We start from the raw sequence: 19376 nt of genomic DNA, 5'->3' as shown, positions 1-19376 counted from the left end.
TGTATTTATTACATCTTTATTTTATATCACTGTGAAATAGGGTACATTTTTATCTCTCAATCTAATCCCAATTAAGCATCATTTCTGTTACAAACTCACAGATAAGTACACTAAAATATAAGGTCTGCATTTCTTACCACCACATATTCATTGAGCTGGAAAAATAGAGGCAGCCTTTAGAATTACCTTTCACATCTTTTGATAGGCAACATTCTCAATCACACAATCATGACTGCAGCAATCCAGACACTTGCTCTCTATAGTTACGCTGATTCGACAGATTTCTCTGGCAGTGCCAGACAGTTGAACAGTTAAGCGAAAGCCTTAAATTCCCAACAACGGCACTTTAGCGTACTGTCCTTATGAATCAAAGCAACAAACCTATTGTGATGGAGTGGACATGAATTTACAGTTTCAACCAAATAAAAGGAATAGTTCCCCCAAAATGAAAATTCTGTCATTTTCTCCCTCTCATGTCATGACAAACCAAAGTCAGAATTGGCTGAAAACCTCCACCTAAACTCTCAAATTTGCATACATTCAAATACAGTACTGTGCAAAAGTTTTAGGCACTTAAGATGTTTCACAAAAACATTTGTCTTAAGATGGTTATTTATATCTTCATCTTTAGTGTCAATAGGAAAAATAAATGTTAGACTCCCAAACATTACTTTTGCAAATAGAAAAGATTAGAACAGAAGATCAGGGTGCTCTGCAAGAGATGGCATTGCTCCCCAAAGCCCCCCCACTGAACATCGAGTCAGTCTGGGATTACATAAAGAGACAGAAGCAATTGAGACAGCCTAAATAGATAGAAGAACTGTGGTGAATTCTCCAAGAAGCTTGGAACATCCTATCTGCCAACAACCAAGAAAAACTGTGTACAGGTGTACCTAGGAGAATTGGTGCTGTTTTAAAAGCAAAGGTGGTCACACCAAATATTGATTTAGCTTTTTTTTTATGTTTACTGGACTTTGTATGACATTAAGTGATAAATAAAAACTATTTATGTCATTATTTTTGAAAACATCCTCACTATGCAACATTTTTCACAAGTGCCTAAAACTTTTGCACAGTACTGTACACATTAAGATGCACCGCACCAGGTTTGATGTCAGTGACGCCAGATGCCATTGCGTGTTGCAACCGACTGCGGCAAATTTGAATAAAAATGTTGAGTGAATAAAGACCAAATTTGGTCTGTTTTTTACAAAAAGTTATCATATGACATCAGATGACTTGTAGTATGACAGAGCTCACCATTCATTGTCATTGTTAAGGAAACAGCAGCATGGAATTTGTTCAAACCTTCTCCTTTTGTATTTCACAGAAGAAAGTTGGGTTTGGAACAACACGAGTGTAAGTAACAACAGAATATAACTTTTTAATGAGAGTATTCCTTAAAAAAAAAAAAAAAAGATCTAGCTCACTCTAACAACACTGCATATTTCAGCAGTACAGATATTCCCACTAATTAAAAAAGTCAGACACCCTAAGTACAGTACAGTTCTACACCAGTGCAAACAAATAATTATGTTTAAACGTAATTAAGACATTAGTAAAAATAAAAAAATAAAAATCACAGTTGCCTTGAGAAATATGGAACATCCCATACAATTTAAGATGAAAGCACTAGTTACAAAAAGAAAACAACCTCAACCAAAGTCACTGGTCAATAACCACTTGCATGTGTCATCAACTTCTGCATTTAATAATAGCTTTAGGGCCTCACACATGATCCTCCTACGATAAATGCATGTAGTTTGATGCTCTGAAGAGATCTAGTCCATCCAAAGGTGTGTCGCCGGGCAGAGGAAGTGTGTGTGGTGGCGGAGCATCGAGCCTGCACTAACAGCGAGCTGTTTGAAGTGCAGGCCTTCATTATGCCACAGTCCACAGTCCCACTGACCAGAGAAACGGCTCCAGAGACCTGTGGAGGAGAAAATTATATTTAAAGGAACTGTTCAACCAAAAATGCTAATTCCCGCATCATTCACTCACCCTTATGCATTCTCAAACTCGTATGACTTTCTTTCTTCTGAGGAACAATAATTAAGATTTTTGAAGGACGCATTGGGGTCTAAAACTTTCAAGCTACTGAAAGGACATAAAGGCAGCATAAACGTAATCCATAAAACTCCAGTGGTTTAATCCATTTTTTCTGAATCAATATGATCGGTTTTGTGTGAGAAACGGATCACAATGTAACTAATTTTTCACTTTAAATCTTGAAAGTTTTGGACCCAATTGACTTGAATTGTATAAACAAAGAAAACAAAGAAAGTCAAATGGGTTTAAGATGGTATAAGTGAGTAAATAAAATGTTTGGGTGAATATTCCTTTAAGGGGCCGTTCACACAGATGTGTTATTGCATCTATCTGTGCCGTTTTGGAATCATTTTCCATGACACGTTGAGAACAGGGATGTGCACGAGTAATCGACTAATCCAGTCGTTCTGCACCAGCTTGTTGAACATTAAAAACACTATTCGAATATTGCAAATTGATTTACCTATCTGCATTTGCCTGCTGTGAGCAACGCTGAATTACACTGTACTTTCCCTCTGAATCTTTTACCAAATTTCCAAGTTACATTTGAGTCCACTAGGGAGCGATATGGCTGTGTCGTCGAGGTTTTGGATGAGAGAAGGAGATATGGTGGCCTTAGTTCTTTGAAAACAAAGCCAAGTGTGGCAACAAGTATTTTGATTCTTATCGAATTCTACTCTATTGATATTCAGTTCTTGTTTGAGTCATGCAAACCGACAGGCAAGGATCTGCTTTTATGGTGGAAAAATTAATAATCTATAATAATTAATTTATAATGAATACAGTAAATAATTTCTAAATTATAAGATCTTCAATTTGGGCTGTTACCATTATTCAGTTTGCTTGACGATTAATTGTTTATATATATATATTATATATATATATATATATATATATATATATATATATATATATATATATACACACACACACACACATACATACATACACACACTTATATATATATATATACACACACACACACACAGGCCAAAAGTTAATAACATGAAAAATTACTATTACAATAAAAAAAAAAAAAAAAATGTTCAGAACTTCTTAAACTACTTCAAAGAGTTCTCATCAAAAAATCCTTCACGTGCAGCAATGACAGCTTTGAATTTTTTTAATTAAAGTACCAATTTCTTTCCATAAGAGCAAAATCTGTACATTATTCCAAACATTCATTTTGCTGTTTCAGAAGGAAATTGGTTCTTTAATTCACCAAAGCGGCATTCAACTGATCACAAAGTATAGTCAGGACATTACTGATGTATTAAACATAATCACTATTTGAAAAAAGTCATTTTCGATCAAACCTAAACAGGCCCCATTTTCAGCAGCCATCACTCCAACACCTTATCCTTGAGTAATCATGCTAAATTGCTAATTTGGTACTAGAAAAATCACTTGCCATTATATCAAACACAGCTGAAAGCTGTTTGATTCATTAAATGAAGCTTAACATTGTCTTTGTGTTTGTTTTTGAGTTGCCACAGTATGCAATAGACTGGCACGTCTTAAGGTCAATATTAGGTCAAATATGGCAAGAAAGAAACAGCTTTCTCTATAAACTTGTCAGTCAATCATTGTTTAGAGGAATGAAGGCTATACAATGCTTGAAACTGTATTTCATACAAAGGTGTACACTACAGTCTTCAAAAACAAAGGACAACTGGCTCTAACAAGGACAGAAAGAGAAGTGGAAAGCCCAGATGAACAACTAAACAAGAGGATAAGTACATCAGAGTCTCTGGTTTGAGAAATAGACACCTCATGTCCTCAGCTGACAGCTTCATTGAATTCTACCCGCTCAACACCAGTTTCATGTACAACAGTAAAGAGAAGACTCAGGAGTGTAGGCGTTATGGGAAGAATTGAAAAGAAAAAGCCACTTTTGAAACAGAAAAACAAAAAGAAAAGGTTAGAGTGGGCAAAGAAACACAGACATTGGACAACAGATAATTGGGAAAGAGTGTTATGGATCTTAACCCCAATGAGCTTTTGTGGGATCAGCTAGACTGTAAGGTGCGTGAGAAGTGCCCGACAAGACAGCCACATCTATGGCAAGTGCTACAGGAAGCGTGGGGTGAAATATCACCTGAGTATCAGGACAAACTGACAACTAGAATGCCAAGCATCTGCAAAGCTGTCATTGCTGCACGTGGAGGATTTTTTGATGAGAACTGTTTGAAGTAGTTTAAGAAGTTCTGAACATTTTTTTCAAATTGTAATAGTAATTTTTCACATTATTAATGTCCTGACTGTACATTGTAATCAGTTGAATGCCACTTTGATGAATAAAAGTATAAATTTCTATCCATAAGAGCAAAACCTGTACTTTATTCCAAACTTTTGGCCGCCAGTGTGTGTGTGTGTGTGTGTAATTATATATACAGGTGCATCTCAATAAATTAGAATGTCGTGGAAAATTTCATTTATTTCAGTAATTCAACTCAAATTGTGAAACTCGTGTATTAAATAAATTCAATGCACACAGACTGAAGTAGTTTAAGTCTTTGGTTCATTTAATTGTGATGATTTTGGCTCACATTTAACAAAAACCCACCAATTCACTATCTCAAAAAATTAGAATATGGTGACATGCCAATCAGCTAATCAACTCAAAACACCTGCAAAGGTTTCCTGAGCCTTCAAAATGGTCTCTCAGTTTGGTTCACTAGGCTACACAATCATGGGGAAGACTGCTGATCTGACAGTTGTCCAGAAGACAATCATTGACACCCTTCACAAGGAGGGTAAGCCACAAACATTCATTGCCAAAGAAGCTGGCTGTTCACAGAGTGCTGTATCCAAGCATGTTAACAGAAAGTTGAGTGGAAGGAAAAAGTGTGGAAGAAAAAGATGCACAACCAACCGAGAGAACCGCAGCCTTACGATTGTCAAGCAAAATCGATTCAAGAATTTGGGTGAACTTCACAAGGAATGGACTGAGGCTGGGGTCAAAGCATCAAGAGCCACCACACACAGACATGTCAAGGAATTTGGCTACAGTTGTCGTATTCCTCTTGTTAAGCCACTCCTGAACCACAGACAACGTCAGAGGCGTCTTACCTGGGCTAAGGAGAAGAAGAACTGGACTGTTGCCCAGTGGTCCAAAGTCCTCTTTTCAGATGAGAGCAAGTTTTGTATTTCATTTGGAAACCAAGGTCCTAGAGTCTGGAGGAAGGGTGGAGAAGCTCATAGCCCAAGTTGCTTGAAGTCCAGTGTTAAGTTTCCACAGTCTGTGATGATTTGGGGTGCAATGTCATCTGCTGGTGTTGGTCCATTGTGTTTTTTGAAAACCAAAGTCACTGCACCCGTTTACCAAGAAATTTTGGAGCACTTCATGCTTCCTTCTGCTGACCAGCTTTTTAAAGATGCTGATTTCATTTTCCAGCAGGATTTGGCACATGCCCACACTGCCAAAAGCACCAAAAGTTGGTTAAATGACCATGGTGTTGGTGTGCTTGACTGGCCAGCAAACTCACCAGACCTGAACCCCATAGAGAATCTATGGGGTATTGTCAAGAGGAAAATGAGAAACAAGAGACCAAAAAATGCAGATGAGCTGAAGGCCACTGTCAAAGAAACCTGGGCTTCCATACCACCTCAGCAGTGCCACAAACTGATCACCTCCATGCCACGCCAAATTGAGGCAGTAATTAAAGCAAAAGGAGCCCCTACCAAGTATTGAGTACATATACAGTAAATGAACATACTTTCCAGAAGGCCAACAATTCACTAAAAATGTATTTTTTTATTGGTCTTATGATGTATTCTAATTTTTTGAGATAGTGAATTGGTGGGTTTTTGTTAAATGTGAGCCAAAATCATCACAATTAAAAGAACCAAAGACTTAAACTACTTCAGTCTGTGTGCACTGAATTTATTTAATACACGAGTTTCACAATTTGAGTTGAATTACTGAAATAAATGAACTTTTCCACTACATTCTAATTTATTGAGATGCACCTGTATATATAATGCAATGCAAAGCGTCAGATGCAGTGGTGTAAAGCACGCCGCCACTGGACCCTAGAGCAGTGGAGACGCGTTCTCTGGAGTGACGAATCACGCTTCTCCATCTGGCAATCTGATGGACGAGTCTGGGTGTGGCGGTTGCCAGGAGAACGGTACTTGTCTGACTGCATTGTGCCAACTGTGAAGTTTGGTGGAGGGGGGATTATGGTGTGGGGTTGTTTTTCAGGAGCTGGGCTTGGCCCCTTAGTTCCAGTGAAAGGAACTCTGAATGCTTCAGCATACCAAGAGATTTTGGACAATTCCATGCTCCCAACTTTGTGGGAACAGTTTGGGGATGGCCCCTTCCTGTTCCAACATGACTGCGCACCAGTGCACAAAGCAAGGTCTATAAAGACATGGATGAGCGAGTTTGGTGTGGAAGAACTTGACTGGCCTGCACAGAGTCTTGACCTCAACCCGATAGAGCACCTTTGGGATGAATTAGAGCGAAGACTGCAAGCCAGGCCTTCTCGTCCAACATCAGTGTCTGACCTCACGAATGCGCTTCTGGAAAAATGGTCAAAAATTCCCATAAACACACTCCTAAACCTTGTGGAAAGCCTTCCCAGAAGAGTTGAAGCTGTTATAGCTACAAAGGGTGGGCCGACGTCTTATTAAACCCTATGGATTAAGAATGGGATGTCACTTAATTTCATATGCGTCTAAAGGCAGATGAGCGAATACTTTTGGCAATATAGTGTATATATATATATATCTTTCTATATAAGGAATAATGAACAGTCACCCAGTTATCGCAAAATAAACCCTGACAGGGTGATCAGGAACTCAATGTAAAGCGGAGGGGTCTTGTATCATCCTGAAGGGGTTTATTTTGCGATAACAACCGGCTGACTGTACATTATCCTGCTTATTACATGGCTACTAACCAAATAAATAAATAAACAAAAAATATTGATTTGTGTTGAAATAATTATGTGAGAAGAAATAAATCACTGAGCAGCTGAAATTCTGTTCTGTTGGTTTTTATTTTGTAATTAATGACTGTCTGATTGCTCATTATGCATCTTATTACAAGGTTACTTGCCAAATAAATAAATAAATGCACTTGAAACATTGATTTGAGTTGAAATTATATTAATAGTTTACTTGTAGAGATCGCACAGCGACCCGAGAAGCAGGAACTGTTAACTCAATAACTGCAATGGTTCTTGACAATAAAACTCTTTATTGCTCCATAACATTCAACACGGCAGATCCTCTTTCCATAGGATGCCAGACTCTCTCTGCTCCCAGAAAAACGCGCTAACCCAAAAAAGGTGCTCTTCGCACATGCGCAGTAAATAAAACATAACTTAACAATCTCCCTTTTTTTCTTTTAAGAAGAAAACTGTTAAAGTTTAGATCATAAGCATTTAACAGGTTAACAGAATAACAGGTTAACTTTAGAGTTTTAGTTTAAATGACTAAACATTGACAAAACATAAGCTAATCATTGTCAAATCCATTCAGCCCTTAAGATAGCAAACACCTGTGCTGAGAGCTTTCAGAAGGCCAAGTCCAGATGCCCCCTTTTTTGTCAAGCAGTTAGCTAGCTGCTCTTTGGTGGTTGACCACAAGATCTGCTGAATGGTTCCGGAGTGTATATGCTCCTTCATACTGCTGATTTCTAGGCGCAGTCTCTTTTCGGTGACAGATTTTGTAGATTTGAGAGCATCGAGAAGGGAATGATTGTCTGTTACACACACAATAGGCACATTGATGCATGAGCAGTCACCAGTGGTAATCTCAGAGTATAGTGTAGCGAGGAAAACTGCACTGTCAACTCCATCTGCAAGTGCCAAAGTCTCTCCTGCTAAGGTACTCCGTACAACTCTCCTGATTCGTTTTGACTGCCAAGATATAGGTGAAAATATTCCATTTTCTCCCATAAGCATGATGAAATGTCCACCCTGTGTGCCACCGTCCGGAAGATTTCCCATTGAGGAATCACTGTACACCACCAATTTAACAGAACTGTTTTTTCCTAAGTACTGGAACCTCAAGATGACCTCTTCTGATTTCAGTTTTCTGATAAGTTTATTTGCACAATGCAGGGTCTGAACAGTAGCATGCTTTGTGTTAGATGCCAAGATGGATATGTCATATATTATGTCAGGTCTGCTTTGCCTGGCAACCCACAATATTTGTCCAATCTTTGATTTTAGCATGTCCATCTCAACGTCTGTCAGTGAAGCTTCACGCTGTTTTGCTCTGGTGGAGTCCACTGGGATTGGTTGCAGATTTTTTATGTACGTTCCTTGTTGTACTTGTATTTCAGCCTCCTTAGAATGTACTTCTATTCCAACGTAGCTGAAACTGTCATGTTCTTCCCGTCCAACTTGAAAGGCAGCTTTCAATTGAGGAATGATGTTTATGGTGAATGCATCTGTACCACCCCAAATAAAGTCATCCACATGTGATGCAAGAATTCCCATCACCTTGCAGGAATCATCCAGCCAGTAAAATACTGCTGGATCTACCTTTGACACTGTAGCTGCCAATTGTTGCATGGTGTCTTTCACCCTATTATACCAGAATAAAGAAGCATCTGTTAGGCCATAAACACATTTTTTCTAACTTCCATATGGTTCCTTTGTTCTGCACTTCTTGTGGTGGGCGAATTTAAATATCTCTGGTTAACTCTTCACGTTGTAAAAAGGCTGCTTTAATGTCCATGGAGTTTAGCTGCCATTTATTTTGACATATGACTGCCATGATCATTTTTAGAGACTCTGAGGCACATGTAGGTGAGTCTTTGGGAAGGTCTTGAGTGTTTATTTCTTCAAAGCCTCTCGCAACTAGTCTAGCCTTACGTACAACTCCAGCAGCTGTTTCTTTAAGTGTGCACACCCACCTCGTAGAGATACACTTCTGGCCTTCATCTTTCACTTCTTCATAGACATTATTTCTCTTTCAGGTGCTGAGTTCTGTATTTTTTGCCGGCATAAAGAGATCATCATGTACTATCGATATATCATCTTCATTGGAGTCAGTGCTCAACTTAGCATGTTCGGATGGAATCACCTGAATATTGTCCATTTGTCCTAGATTGACTGATGTAGTTGTGCCAGCAATTTCCTCAGGCTCACTGTACTGCAAATTGTACCAGTTTTTGTGTTTACTGGTTGCCTTTCCTGCTCGGCTGAGGATTTTCCCAGTATGGATTTGTCCACTTTGATTAATAGTGTATTTAACTATTTGGTCTGTTTTCAGTCTTAGACCTTCACAGCTCATGGATGAGCGGGTTTGTGGCATGTGGGATTGATCAAGATTATCCCCTTCAGGTAGCACTGATGCAGAAGGTTCACTATCATCTTCAGCATTAAGACGTTCATCATTAGCTGGTGTTATTTCCTCATTTTCACTTTCAGTGTCACTGAGATCTGCTGCTGGCGTTACTGTGGGATATTCATTTGTTTTCATTTGTTCCCTTTCTGTCTCCTACAGTTTTGTTTGTGGGTCATCCACCTTTCTTAGTCTAGACTGATGCACTCGAACATAGGTTCCACCATGCCTGACAAATACAACCACATTATCTTGGCCTATGACTACACCTGGACCTTTCCACTCAATACAATCTACTCGCTTATAATACACTTTGTCCTCCGTTTCATATCTGTCATGAATGGGCCGCAATTGCTTACGAAGGGCTCTTCTAATTCTCTCCGAGCATTCGGCTTCTGTGAATGCTTTTCACATTGCATGTAGTGTGGTGATTTGTTTAGCTATCCAAGTACTCATACTTGTTTCCAGAGCTGGAGGCTTATTAGTGAGGACTGAGGACAGATTTGGGTTCTGCCCAAACACTAACTGGTAGGGACTATAACTATGCACATTGTGCATAGAGTTCTTTGCCATCAGTGCCCAATCTAGAGCTGTCTTCCAGTCACAGTTGTTGTCCTTCTTCAGCTTCAGCAAAATTTCAGTTAGGGTCAGATTGTGCCTTTCTACAAGGCCATTACTCCATGGACTGTACGCTGCAGTTGTTTTAACTTCAATATTAAACTTTTCAGCCATGTCCCTCATTTCATCATTATTAAATTCACCTCCATTATCACTAAACAGTCTGCATGGAGGACCATGAACACTTATCCAGCAGTGAATAAAGTGCTTCACTATCTCTTTTGGGTTCTTTGTGGTGACGATACTCCCTGCACTGATGCGTGTGAAGTGGTCAATAGCATGCAAATACCATACTCCCAGCTCAAGCTCATGTAAGTCCACAGCCACAGTCTCATTATAGGCTGATGCCATAGGCAAACCCACTACAGGTTTTGGCTTGCTGTATCTGATACATGTTTCACAGTTTTTAACAATGTTCTTGAGAATTGTGTTGCTTTCATCATCGTGATTACCTGAGCAGGCCAGTAATTTTTGCAGTCTATCAGCTGAAGCATGTCCAAATTGTCTGTGTAGTTTCAATAGGACTGTCTCCTTTTCTTTTGTTGTCATGTTTTCTGTCACAGCAAGAATTTCATTTTCATTTTGTGTCTTGTTTCCTTGTGGAATAAACAACTTTGCCATCACCAAATCTGAAAGGTCTTGTACTTTGTTTGTCATCTATTTTCAGTAATTCACTCTGTGGTAGCCCACTTGTGTAATCCTCAAGCCATTTTTCTCCACACACAGTTCTTGTACAGGCTGTGTCAATCACAGCTGACCCTAAAGCCTCCACCATGAAAATTTCTGTGTTAGACAAAGATTCATTTGAAAACAAAGTGATGTTACATTCTTCAACATCATCTTTTAGTTCTTCATCTTTTGTCATTCTTACATGTTCCTTTTTATTTGGACAGTCCTTTGCCCAGTGATACGTGCTTTGGCAAATTGCACATTTCGTTCTTCTTCCATATTTATCAAGGGGGTTTGTGCCTTGAGCTATGGTTTGAGTGTTTGACTTATGTCCCCGTTTGCCTGAGTATCTTGTGTAATAGGCAGTGTCACTATCTGTGTTCTACAGTGCACTGCCGCCCTCTCGTGGTGAAGTAACGTTATCTCCAAAAATTCTTTTCACTGCTGATTTCATATCAGTGAAAGAAACGCTAGAGCAAGCTGTAAGTGCTAACTGTTTATCTTTAACAGTAAGTCCGGCAGTATCGAGTAGCTTAAAGGCTAGTACGGCATCAGGGAGCTCCATTTTGAACTTACGTAGCCTGTTGTATCGGCGTTCGAACTTGACGATGTATTCCACCATAGAAACACCGTTCTCTCTAGTGATCCGGTCAAACTCCATGTACGCCTCATACTGTCGATCTTTTTCTTCTTTTAAAAACACAGAGTCCAATTTTGCTATAAGTGTTTGCATTCCAGTGTCAGCATTCAAATCTTCAGCAGAAATTTCCAGAGCACTGTCCCTTGCTCTGCCCGTTAGTGACAGAGTAACTGCCAAGGCTTGTTTTTTCTTTTCCAGATCAGTAACACGTCTCCAAATTTCAATCTCATTTTTCCAACTTTCGTAAGCCGTCTTCTCGTCAAACGGTGGGGGATTTTTGTAATTCCCAGCGGCAGCCATCCTCTGGTACCAATGTTAACTCAATAACTGCAATGGTTCTTGACAATTCAATTCAATTTCTCTTTATTGCTCCATAACATTCAACACGGCAGATCCTCTTTCCATAGGATGCCAGACTCTCTCCGCTCCCAGAAAAACACGCTAACCCAAAAAAGGTGCTCTTCGCACATGCGCAGTAAACGAAACTTAACTTAACAGGAACGATGGCTTGAAAATACCCGGATTAGTGGTCTGATATGTGGATGTGCGGTTGTTACTGAGCAATACCAGACTGCTAGATGGCGCAACTGGCCAATCAGAATAGAGTATTCCACAGAACCGTGTTATAGATATATACTGAATAATGCAATATTAATATATTTCTTTATCACTTTATCATGTTATTTTAAGACTCATTGATTAAACCCACAAGCCATTATTTCACATAAACTACATTACATCTTGTAAGATTCCGTGTGTGTATTTGAAAATAGCATTTCTTCATTCTGTCATCTTCACAGAAATAGAGCACGAATGAATTCTGTGTGCACAGCTGTATTGGGTAAATGATGGGCAAGGAGGAGGCAGGAACCGTCAGCACAGTCAACGTAAATTTTAATGACATAACTGAACTTAAAATAACATAAAACAAACATAAACACACACACAGCGCGGTGTGTGTTTATGTTTGTTTGTGTCTCTCTCTCTATTTGTTGATCATGTAATTTTTAAAAGGACTACATATGTTTTGCTAATATGTTTGAATTTGGGAAACAAGTATGAACAAACAGACTGTACAATCAGCTGCATACTGCCGATGGCCTGTCACTATATAAAATCTATTTCATATTGACATTGTACAAGCAACTGAAAAAGATTTGCATACCTTTAAGCATGTACTGAAAAAAGCAAACCCTTGTTAAACACCTGCCATGCTTGACAAAGCAGACGTTGTGCATGCTGTGACATAAACGCTGGTGTCAATATACAGGTTTAACCACTCACTTGTCTCTTGGCAAAAACAACAGCACTACGGTGAGGGAAAGTTCATCTTGTCGACCTGATTCATCTTAAGGTGATTATCCAAGATCTGGAAAAGCTCCTGAATGTTGGGCACATATCCTGATTGCAACTTGGACCAAATGGGCACATCTAAAACAGAGAAAGAGCTAGTGATATTTCTGTGAAATACATACAAGGTTTAGCTATATACTTCAAAGCAAGATTCACCCCCCCCCCCAAGCAGAGTGCTCATCCAAATTACATTACCATTCAATGAAATCTCGAATGCTCCAGTAGAGAGGAAATGGGTCTCCACCATGTTGCTAAGGAAGAATGCCATGAGACAGGAAAATATCTGGAAAACAGACCCGACATCTGTGAGAAACATTTTCTCAAGTTTTACTTACTGTAAAAAGCACAATGTGGACTTTGAACAGAATAAAACAAAGACTTTATCCATTGGGAATTTGACTGGATTTAAAGTAGGCTAAACTGTAATTAGTTTAGTTATATTATTTTACTCTGCCTTTTCTGCCTTGTGTACTTCAGCTGAAAAGTCCTTTGAAAAGGCAGATGAAGTTAGTACTAGTGCCCGACCGATATATCGGTACATAAGAGCTGATATGAAAACTTTTTTTTCAAAACATAATGCAGAAAACAATGCTTTAGAATTGTTGTCATAGCGTAGTTTGTCCAGCAGAGCATGCTCCAACTCCAACAGAGCTAGAACTGATGGTGGCTCTGCAGACAGGGCAGAGTTCAGCGGTGTCATCACAGTAAGTTGTTAACTAGTTTGTTAAATACATACTGGAAACTTAATAAACAATGACCCCATCATTTTCCATTTTCAATATAATTAATATAACGTTAACCTTGTCCCTGACAACCATGTCACTCATGTTTGTTTGCTGTTAGCCAGCTATAGTTTGTCAGTGCAGTCAGTAATGTAGCAGATTGAAAGGTAAATATCAGAACATCTTTTTGCAGCTCAGCAGACAACAGTGCGGTGGTGGATTGTGTCTGTTGAGTGTTGATTTCACGCTATGTTATTACTTAGTTGGTGAGACACAATGCTGGAAAGTAAAATAAACAACGTCCGTCTTTTACTCTCCGTGACAACGAGCTTATAGCTAACTAGCTAATGACGTAGCTACTTTCATTGTTGTCATTGCGGGAAGCTAATGAGTAAACATGTATTCACCAAACTGTTTTGTTCAGGATTCACAGTTTGGTACCCCCTTCAACCGAACAATTCCAGTCGTTGCATTTATAAAATGTAATATTTAAAAGTCTGGTTTTCCACTGTTGAAAGTTTCCCCTGAACTTGTGCAGCAGAATACAGTGTAACACCACTGCTGCTGCTGTTTATCTTGACTCGGCAGTATTAATATAGTTAGCATTTGACTGATACTAAACATACAGTACTGATGTTTATTTAGCTTTTTAATTTATTTATTCTTTATTTTAATGGTCAGCAATTGACTTATACTAAACATACAGTACTGATGTTTATTAAGCTATTTATTGTATTTTTATTTATTCTTTATTTTCTCAGTGTTCATTTCTAGAATTTGTTGACAATGTATAATAACAATGTCAAATATTCTTTGATAAAAATATTTGTTCAAGAAAGCAGCCTTCTGAGTACCTTTGCCTAGTATCGGTGCAAAATTGGTGCACAATCCACATAGAAAAGGTCTGTTTTCATTCCAATTTTAATATTTAATATATCGGCCAACATATCGGTAATCAGTGAATTTTCCCACTCTAAAATCGGTATTGTCTCAAAAATCCCATATTGGTCGGGCTCTAGTTAGTACATTCATCTTGAGGAAAGATTATGCATTCAAATGCATTTATGTCTCATTAACATTTAATAAAAAGTAAATAGGGTCAATTTTGATTACATGCTGCCTTTAACACAAGTGTCTACCCAGTTGCTACATCATTCTACGCATTCCGAAAATTGTGGGCATGCCCTCCCAACCACACGCCAAGCTTGCAGTCTTGAAATGCTGCTTATTCCACAAAACAGGCCATCACAGTTCAACTATGACACGGTCACAGTGAAAGATTATATTTATCCTCTATTCCACCCCAATCAGATTAGAGTCCAACAACTTTACAGCAGTTTATCTTTAATCAAAGGGACACAAGCATTACCTTATTCTCCTGTCCCCAGGACCATATTCTTGGAGTGTTCATCCCGAACATTTGGAACGGATTTTGTCCAGTCACAATCAAGGCGATGGCAAGCAGTTTAAAGTAGGAGATGAAATTTGCAATGTATCTGGAATGGAAGACATTAAAATAAGAATTCAACCACATCACTTGTGAATATCGAAGGTTATGTAAAGAGGGGACTAATTCGATAACATTTAGAAAAGCAGACTCACTTGTTGATAGGTTTGGGAGGGTAATTCTCTCCCTCGATTCTGATGTCCGGGTACAGCTGGCTTATGGACCGGGAGTACTCCTGGAACACCTTACTGTACCCTCAGGATATGCTGAAGAGGAAGATGTGGTTAATAATATGTTTATATTTGTAATTTTTTCTCAAAACTCATTTAACTTAACATTAATGCAGTTACAGCACAAATTCTACATAAATCTAATAAAATAATAACAAACCTTTGGCTTTCCAATTTTAATTTGACAGTTTTATTTCACAAATATAAGCAAAGTTTTTGTCCCATAGATGTTACTTATGTACATCAAATGCATACATTTTCCAAAAAGCCTGTGAAATTTTTAGGGCTGGGGAAAAAAAAAATAGATTCTTTTACAAATCGCAATTCTTGAGCCAAACGATCTTAAAATCGTCTCCTTGATGAAATTTTTTTTTTTTAGTTGCATTTTTGCAGAGTTCCACATTAACAGGTTTTCTCACTGAGAAGTTTTGTGTCTTTAACTCTTTATGTTTAGTCATTAATCAATGTCTTTCTAGCAAGTCAGTCCACAGTCGGGCATCTTTGGAACACTCTCGGGAGGCTATTGTGCCCTTCAAGTGGACTTGAAAATATCGTAATTATGAGTTCCGAGCACATGAATGACACAGCGAAGTCGTAGGTTCAAGTGGGAAACTTGGAACTCTAGATGATACCCGAGTTGCCGAGATGGGAGGAGTCGTGATCTTTCAACATGGCGGAGAAGAGTACAGTTCCTGTAGTTAATGACAGGTTTTATTCATTTTTCTAAATACATCTAATTGTTAACGCTTGCAGTTTCTGTCATATTCATTTATGTATATCAGCAACCATTTGGTGCATTTTATAAATTTTTACAAAAATAGCTTGTAGTGACCAAAATTCCATTATCGTCAGCAAGCTGAGTAATATTTTATGCTGTCAAAATAAAAGTTCCTAAAAAAATATGTATGAACGAACCTGGCGTCATCCATGTTTCCTGTTCTTTCAGACAACAAAGCACTTCAGCACGACTTACTCGTAATTACCACTTCAGAAGTGAAAAGTAGGATAATTACGATAGCACATGAAGGCAGCATATTTCCAGTCATGCCAGTGCAGCTACAAAATCTCAAAAATAGTTGGTCAAGATTATGATCAAGTACATATTTCAAATCAGTAATAAAATCTGACAACTCTGGAATCATTAATTGTGATTCTTGATCTCATATTACGCTTAAAAAAAAACACCATTTTCCCGGCTTCTATAGCTAATGCACATGCGTGTTCTAGAGTTGATTGACAGGTGGTGTCTGTATCTAAAAGGTGACTGGCTCTTTTAACTGTATGGCGGGACTTCCTTTCTACATCCGGTAGAATCCAATACCATTGGGTGCTCAGAGCTGCTTGGCTGAGCGTTCCAACTTCTCCCATTCATTTTAATAGAAGTGGCCCATCTCTGCTAAATAATCTCTGATTTAATGCACCACTGCTACAGCCATCAAGCACCATTTGTTCACTGTCGGATGTCAAAATCACCTGCCGTGATCAATGTTCCTGTTTTTTATGCATAATCCAAGTTAATTTGAGAGGTATTGTGGAGAGTATTTGTCAGAAGTCATTCTGAAGATTCTGTATGCTTTAATAAACAGTTTAGCTGTTAAAAGGCTTATAAACAGCTGGATGCTTATAAACTACATGTCATGCCCCACAATATTTAACAGCCAGGGTATTTATGTGCAGTGGTGGGTAATTCTGCACATTTACCCACCACTGTCGACAAGAAATTATGCTAGACACAAACATGTATGCCTTGAGGAAACATGCCTGATTATATTTTGAAGAACAGACGAAAGACATCCCCGTGTTGTGCCGAAATTTGACTCCCTGCCAGACTGCGACTCCCCGCTACCTGACTGGCCCATATCCCTAAAGCCCACCCCATCCCTAACCGTTATTGGTGCATACATCTAAAGCACATCCCTACACCTACCCCTAAAAATAAGAATATAGGGAGTCAAAATTCGGTACAACACCGGCGATGCGCATGTCTGATTTGCTTTTTTGTTCAGAAGTTAATTTGCGCTTTGGCGCCAACGCGCGCAGCTCGATTGTGTCTTGTGCAACACACGTGCGAATGGTGAGTTCTCACTTTTTTTTTCTGTCAGTCATCTGGGAGCAGTTTGTAAGAATAGTGTTGTCTATGACGACGCTGTTTAGACTCTCAGGATGCATATGCAAATTAACATGCAACGACATTGGGACTACAGGTGAATTGTCGTGTGTCATAATTCAGTACAGCCCCAGAAATGTTTCTTGAACAAGTTTGACTATTTAGCCTCCATCTGTATGTTGCAAAATTATCATTATGATAATAGTAATAGCCTATGGTAATATGTTATATTTTATATTCTAAAATAACAAAATTAGTTTGATAAGTTAAAATGCTATATTGTATATATATTTCTTTTTTTAATACAAATGGACATAATGAAGTCTTACACATGGGTTCCTTATAGTTGCCTAGCTCAGACTACGCACTGACTGGTCCATTGGTAGCTTTAAATTGGTAGTTTTGCACATCACTATCTTTTACCTGCAAATGATGTATTACAGAGTGAAAACAATTGTAATTTCAGACACAATAGTTCTTCAATAGACATTTCTTTCTGAGAAAAATTACTAATTTGTTTTTTTTTTTATCTATTTATAAAGTTTTTATATCAAAACATCAAATCACAATATCGACATGATATCCATATGACCTGAACAAAATGTCTTATTTTTATAAGTCTTATTTATTTTATCACAGTCATGAAGGTCTAAAAAGGGTCCTTGACTCCTTTTATTTTATATATATATATATATATATATATATATATATATATATATGCACACACACACACACACACACATATATATATATATATATATATATATATATATATATATATATATATATATATTTTAAGTTATAGTCCTGTGACAACAATAGCAAACTACATGTTGGTTATTGGTCATTATTTTACTTTAAGCCCCAGAACAAATATCAAAGGACTTTGAACTCAGTCATTGAAAACATGATAGAAGATGTTTTCAAGTATCAAATTTGTGTGAACTGCATTATGTATTTTTGAACAACTGAATTCACTTGATTTATACTATAAAGAATTTTCATTTTATTAACACGTTTTTTTTTTAGTTTTTTTTTTTACATTACGTATAGTATAATATTACTAAAACGTATATCGTTAGTGATTAATTATAAATATTACACAATATTTTCTTTTTTTCAGTAAGACAGCTAGTATGCTAAGTTACCTTAGCAATATCTCTTTAAAACAGTCTGTAAAGTTAATTCAATATTTTTTTAATTATTATCTCACCAGAACTGGAACTTGAGAAGTGGACCCATATAGAATTTGGGTTTGTTCTGCCTCTGTGTGTGTATGTCGGGCTCCTGAAAGCTGTCAGGCCCGCTGCTGCTCTCCTGTTGAGTCATGCTGCTCCGACCCACATAAATATCCCTCACTGTTAACACAGTAAACAGCAACAGGGCCGTTAATATACCCGTCTGACTGTACTCCGCCATCTCTGGCCCTGTGTACGGCGACAGAACCGAGCCCACGGTTCTACTGCCACCGCCGAGCTGCCACACCACTGCCGACCAGGATCAAGCAAGTGACCAATATGGCGAAGAACGACGATATTTCAAAATAAAAGTCTTTCACGCTGGTCATTGGAAAAGTCGGGCAACTGCGCCATATGCTGGTGATATATGACACTGAATTTAGAAATTGAATTATCTAAACACTCTAACCAAAAGTTTGGAATAATGTTCAGATTTAGCTGTTTCGGAAGGAAATTTATACTCAACTGATCACAAAGTATAGTCAGGACATTACTGATGTAAAAAACAGCACCATCACTATTTGAAAAAAGTCATTTTTGATCAAATCTAGACAAGCCCCATTTCCAGCAGCCATCACTCCAACACCTTATCCTTGAGTAATCATGCTCAATTGCTAATTTGGTACTAGAAAATCACTTGCCATTATATCAAACACAGGTGAAAGCTATTTGGTTCATTAAACGAAGCTTAACATTGTCTTTGTGTTCGTTTTTGAGTTGCCACAGTATGCAATAGACTGGCATGTCTTAAGGTCAATATTAGGTCAAAAATGGCAAAAAAGAAAAAGCTTTCTCTAGAAACTCGTCAGTCAATCATTGTTTTGAGGAATGAAGGCTATACAATGCTTGAAATTGCCAAAAAAAAAACTGAAGATTTCATACAAAGGTGTACACTACAGTCTTCAAAGACAAAGGACAACTGGCTCTAACAAGGACAGAAAGAGATGTGTAAAGCCCAGATGAACAACTAAACAAGAGGATAAGTACATCAGAGTCTC

General features: G+C 38.1%; 1 protein-coding gene across 1 annotated transcript; it reads right to left on the bottom strand.

Annotated features, from left to right (window-relative positions):
• LOC127417732 (selenoprotein T2-like) lies at nt 1–18669 on the bottom strand. Its single transcript, XM_051657919.1, has 6 exons — nt 18354–18669; nt 14959–15069; nt 14726–14852; nt 12830–12917; nt 12566–12712; nt 1–1930 (listed from the first exon to the last, which is right to left on the bottom strand). The coding sequence occupies exons 1-5, from the start codon at nt 18557–18559 to the stop codon at nt 12591–12593; spliced, it is 654 nt and encodes a 217-aa protein (XP_051513879.1). The 5' UTR covers nt 18560–18669; the 3' UTR covers nt 1–1930; nt 12566–12590.
• Between the last annotated feature and the right edge of the window lie 707 nt (nt 18670–19376).

Source organism: Myxocyprinus asiaticus, chromosome 27 (assembly GCF_019703515.2).
Source record: "Myxocyprinus asiaticus isolate MX2 ecotype Aquarium Trade chromosome 27, UBuf_Myxa_2, whole genome shotgun sequence".
Lineage (NCBI taxonomy): Eukaryota > Metazoa > Chordata > Actinopteri > Cypriniformes > Catostomidae > Myxocyprinus > Myxocyprinus asiaticus.
This window is presented reverse-complemented; position numbering and strand designations above follow the sequence as displayed.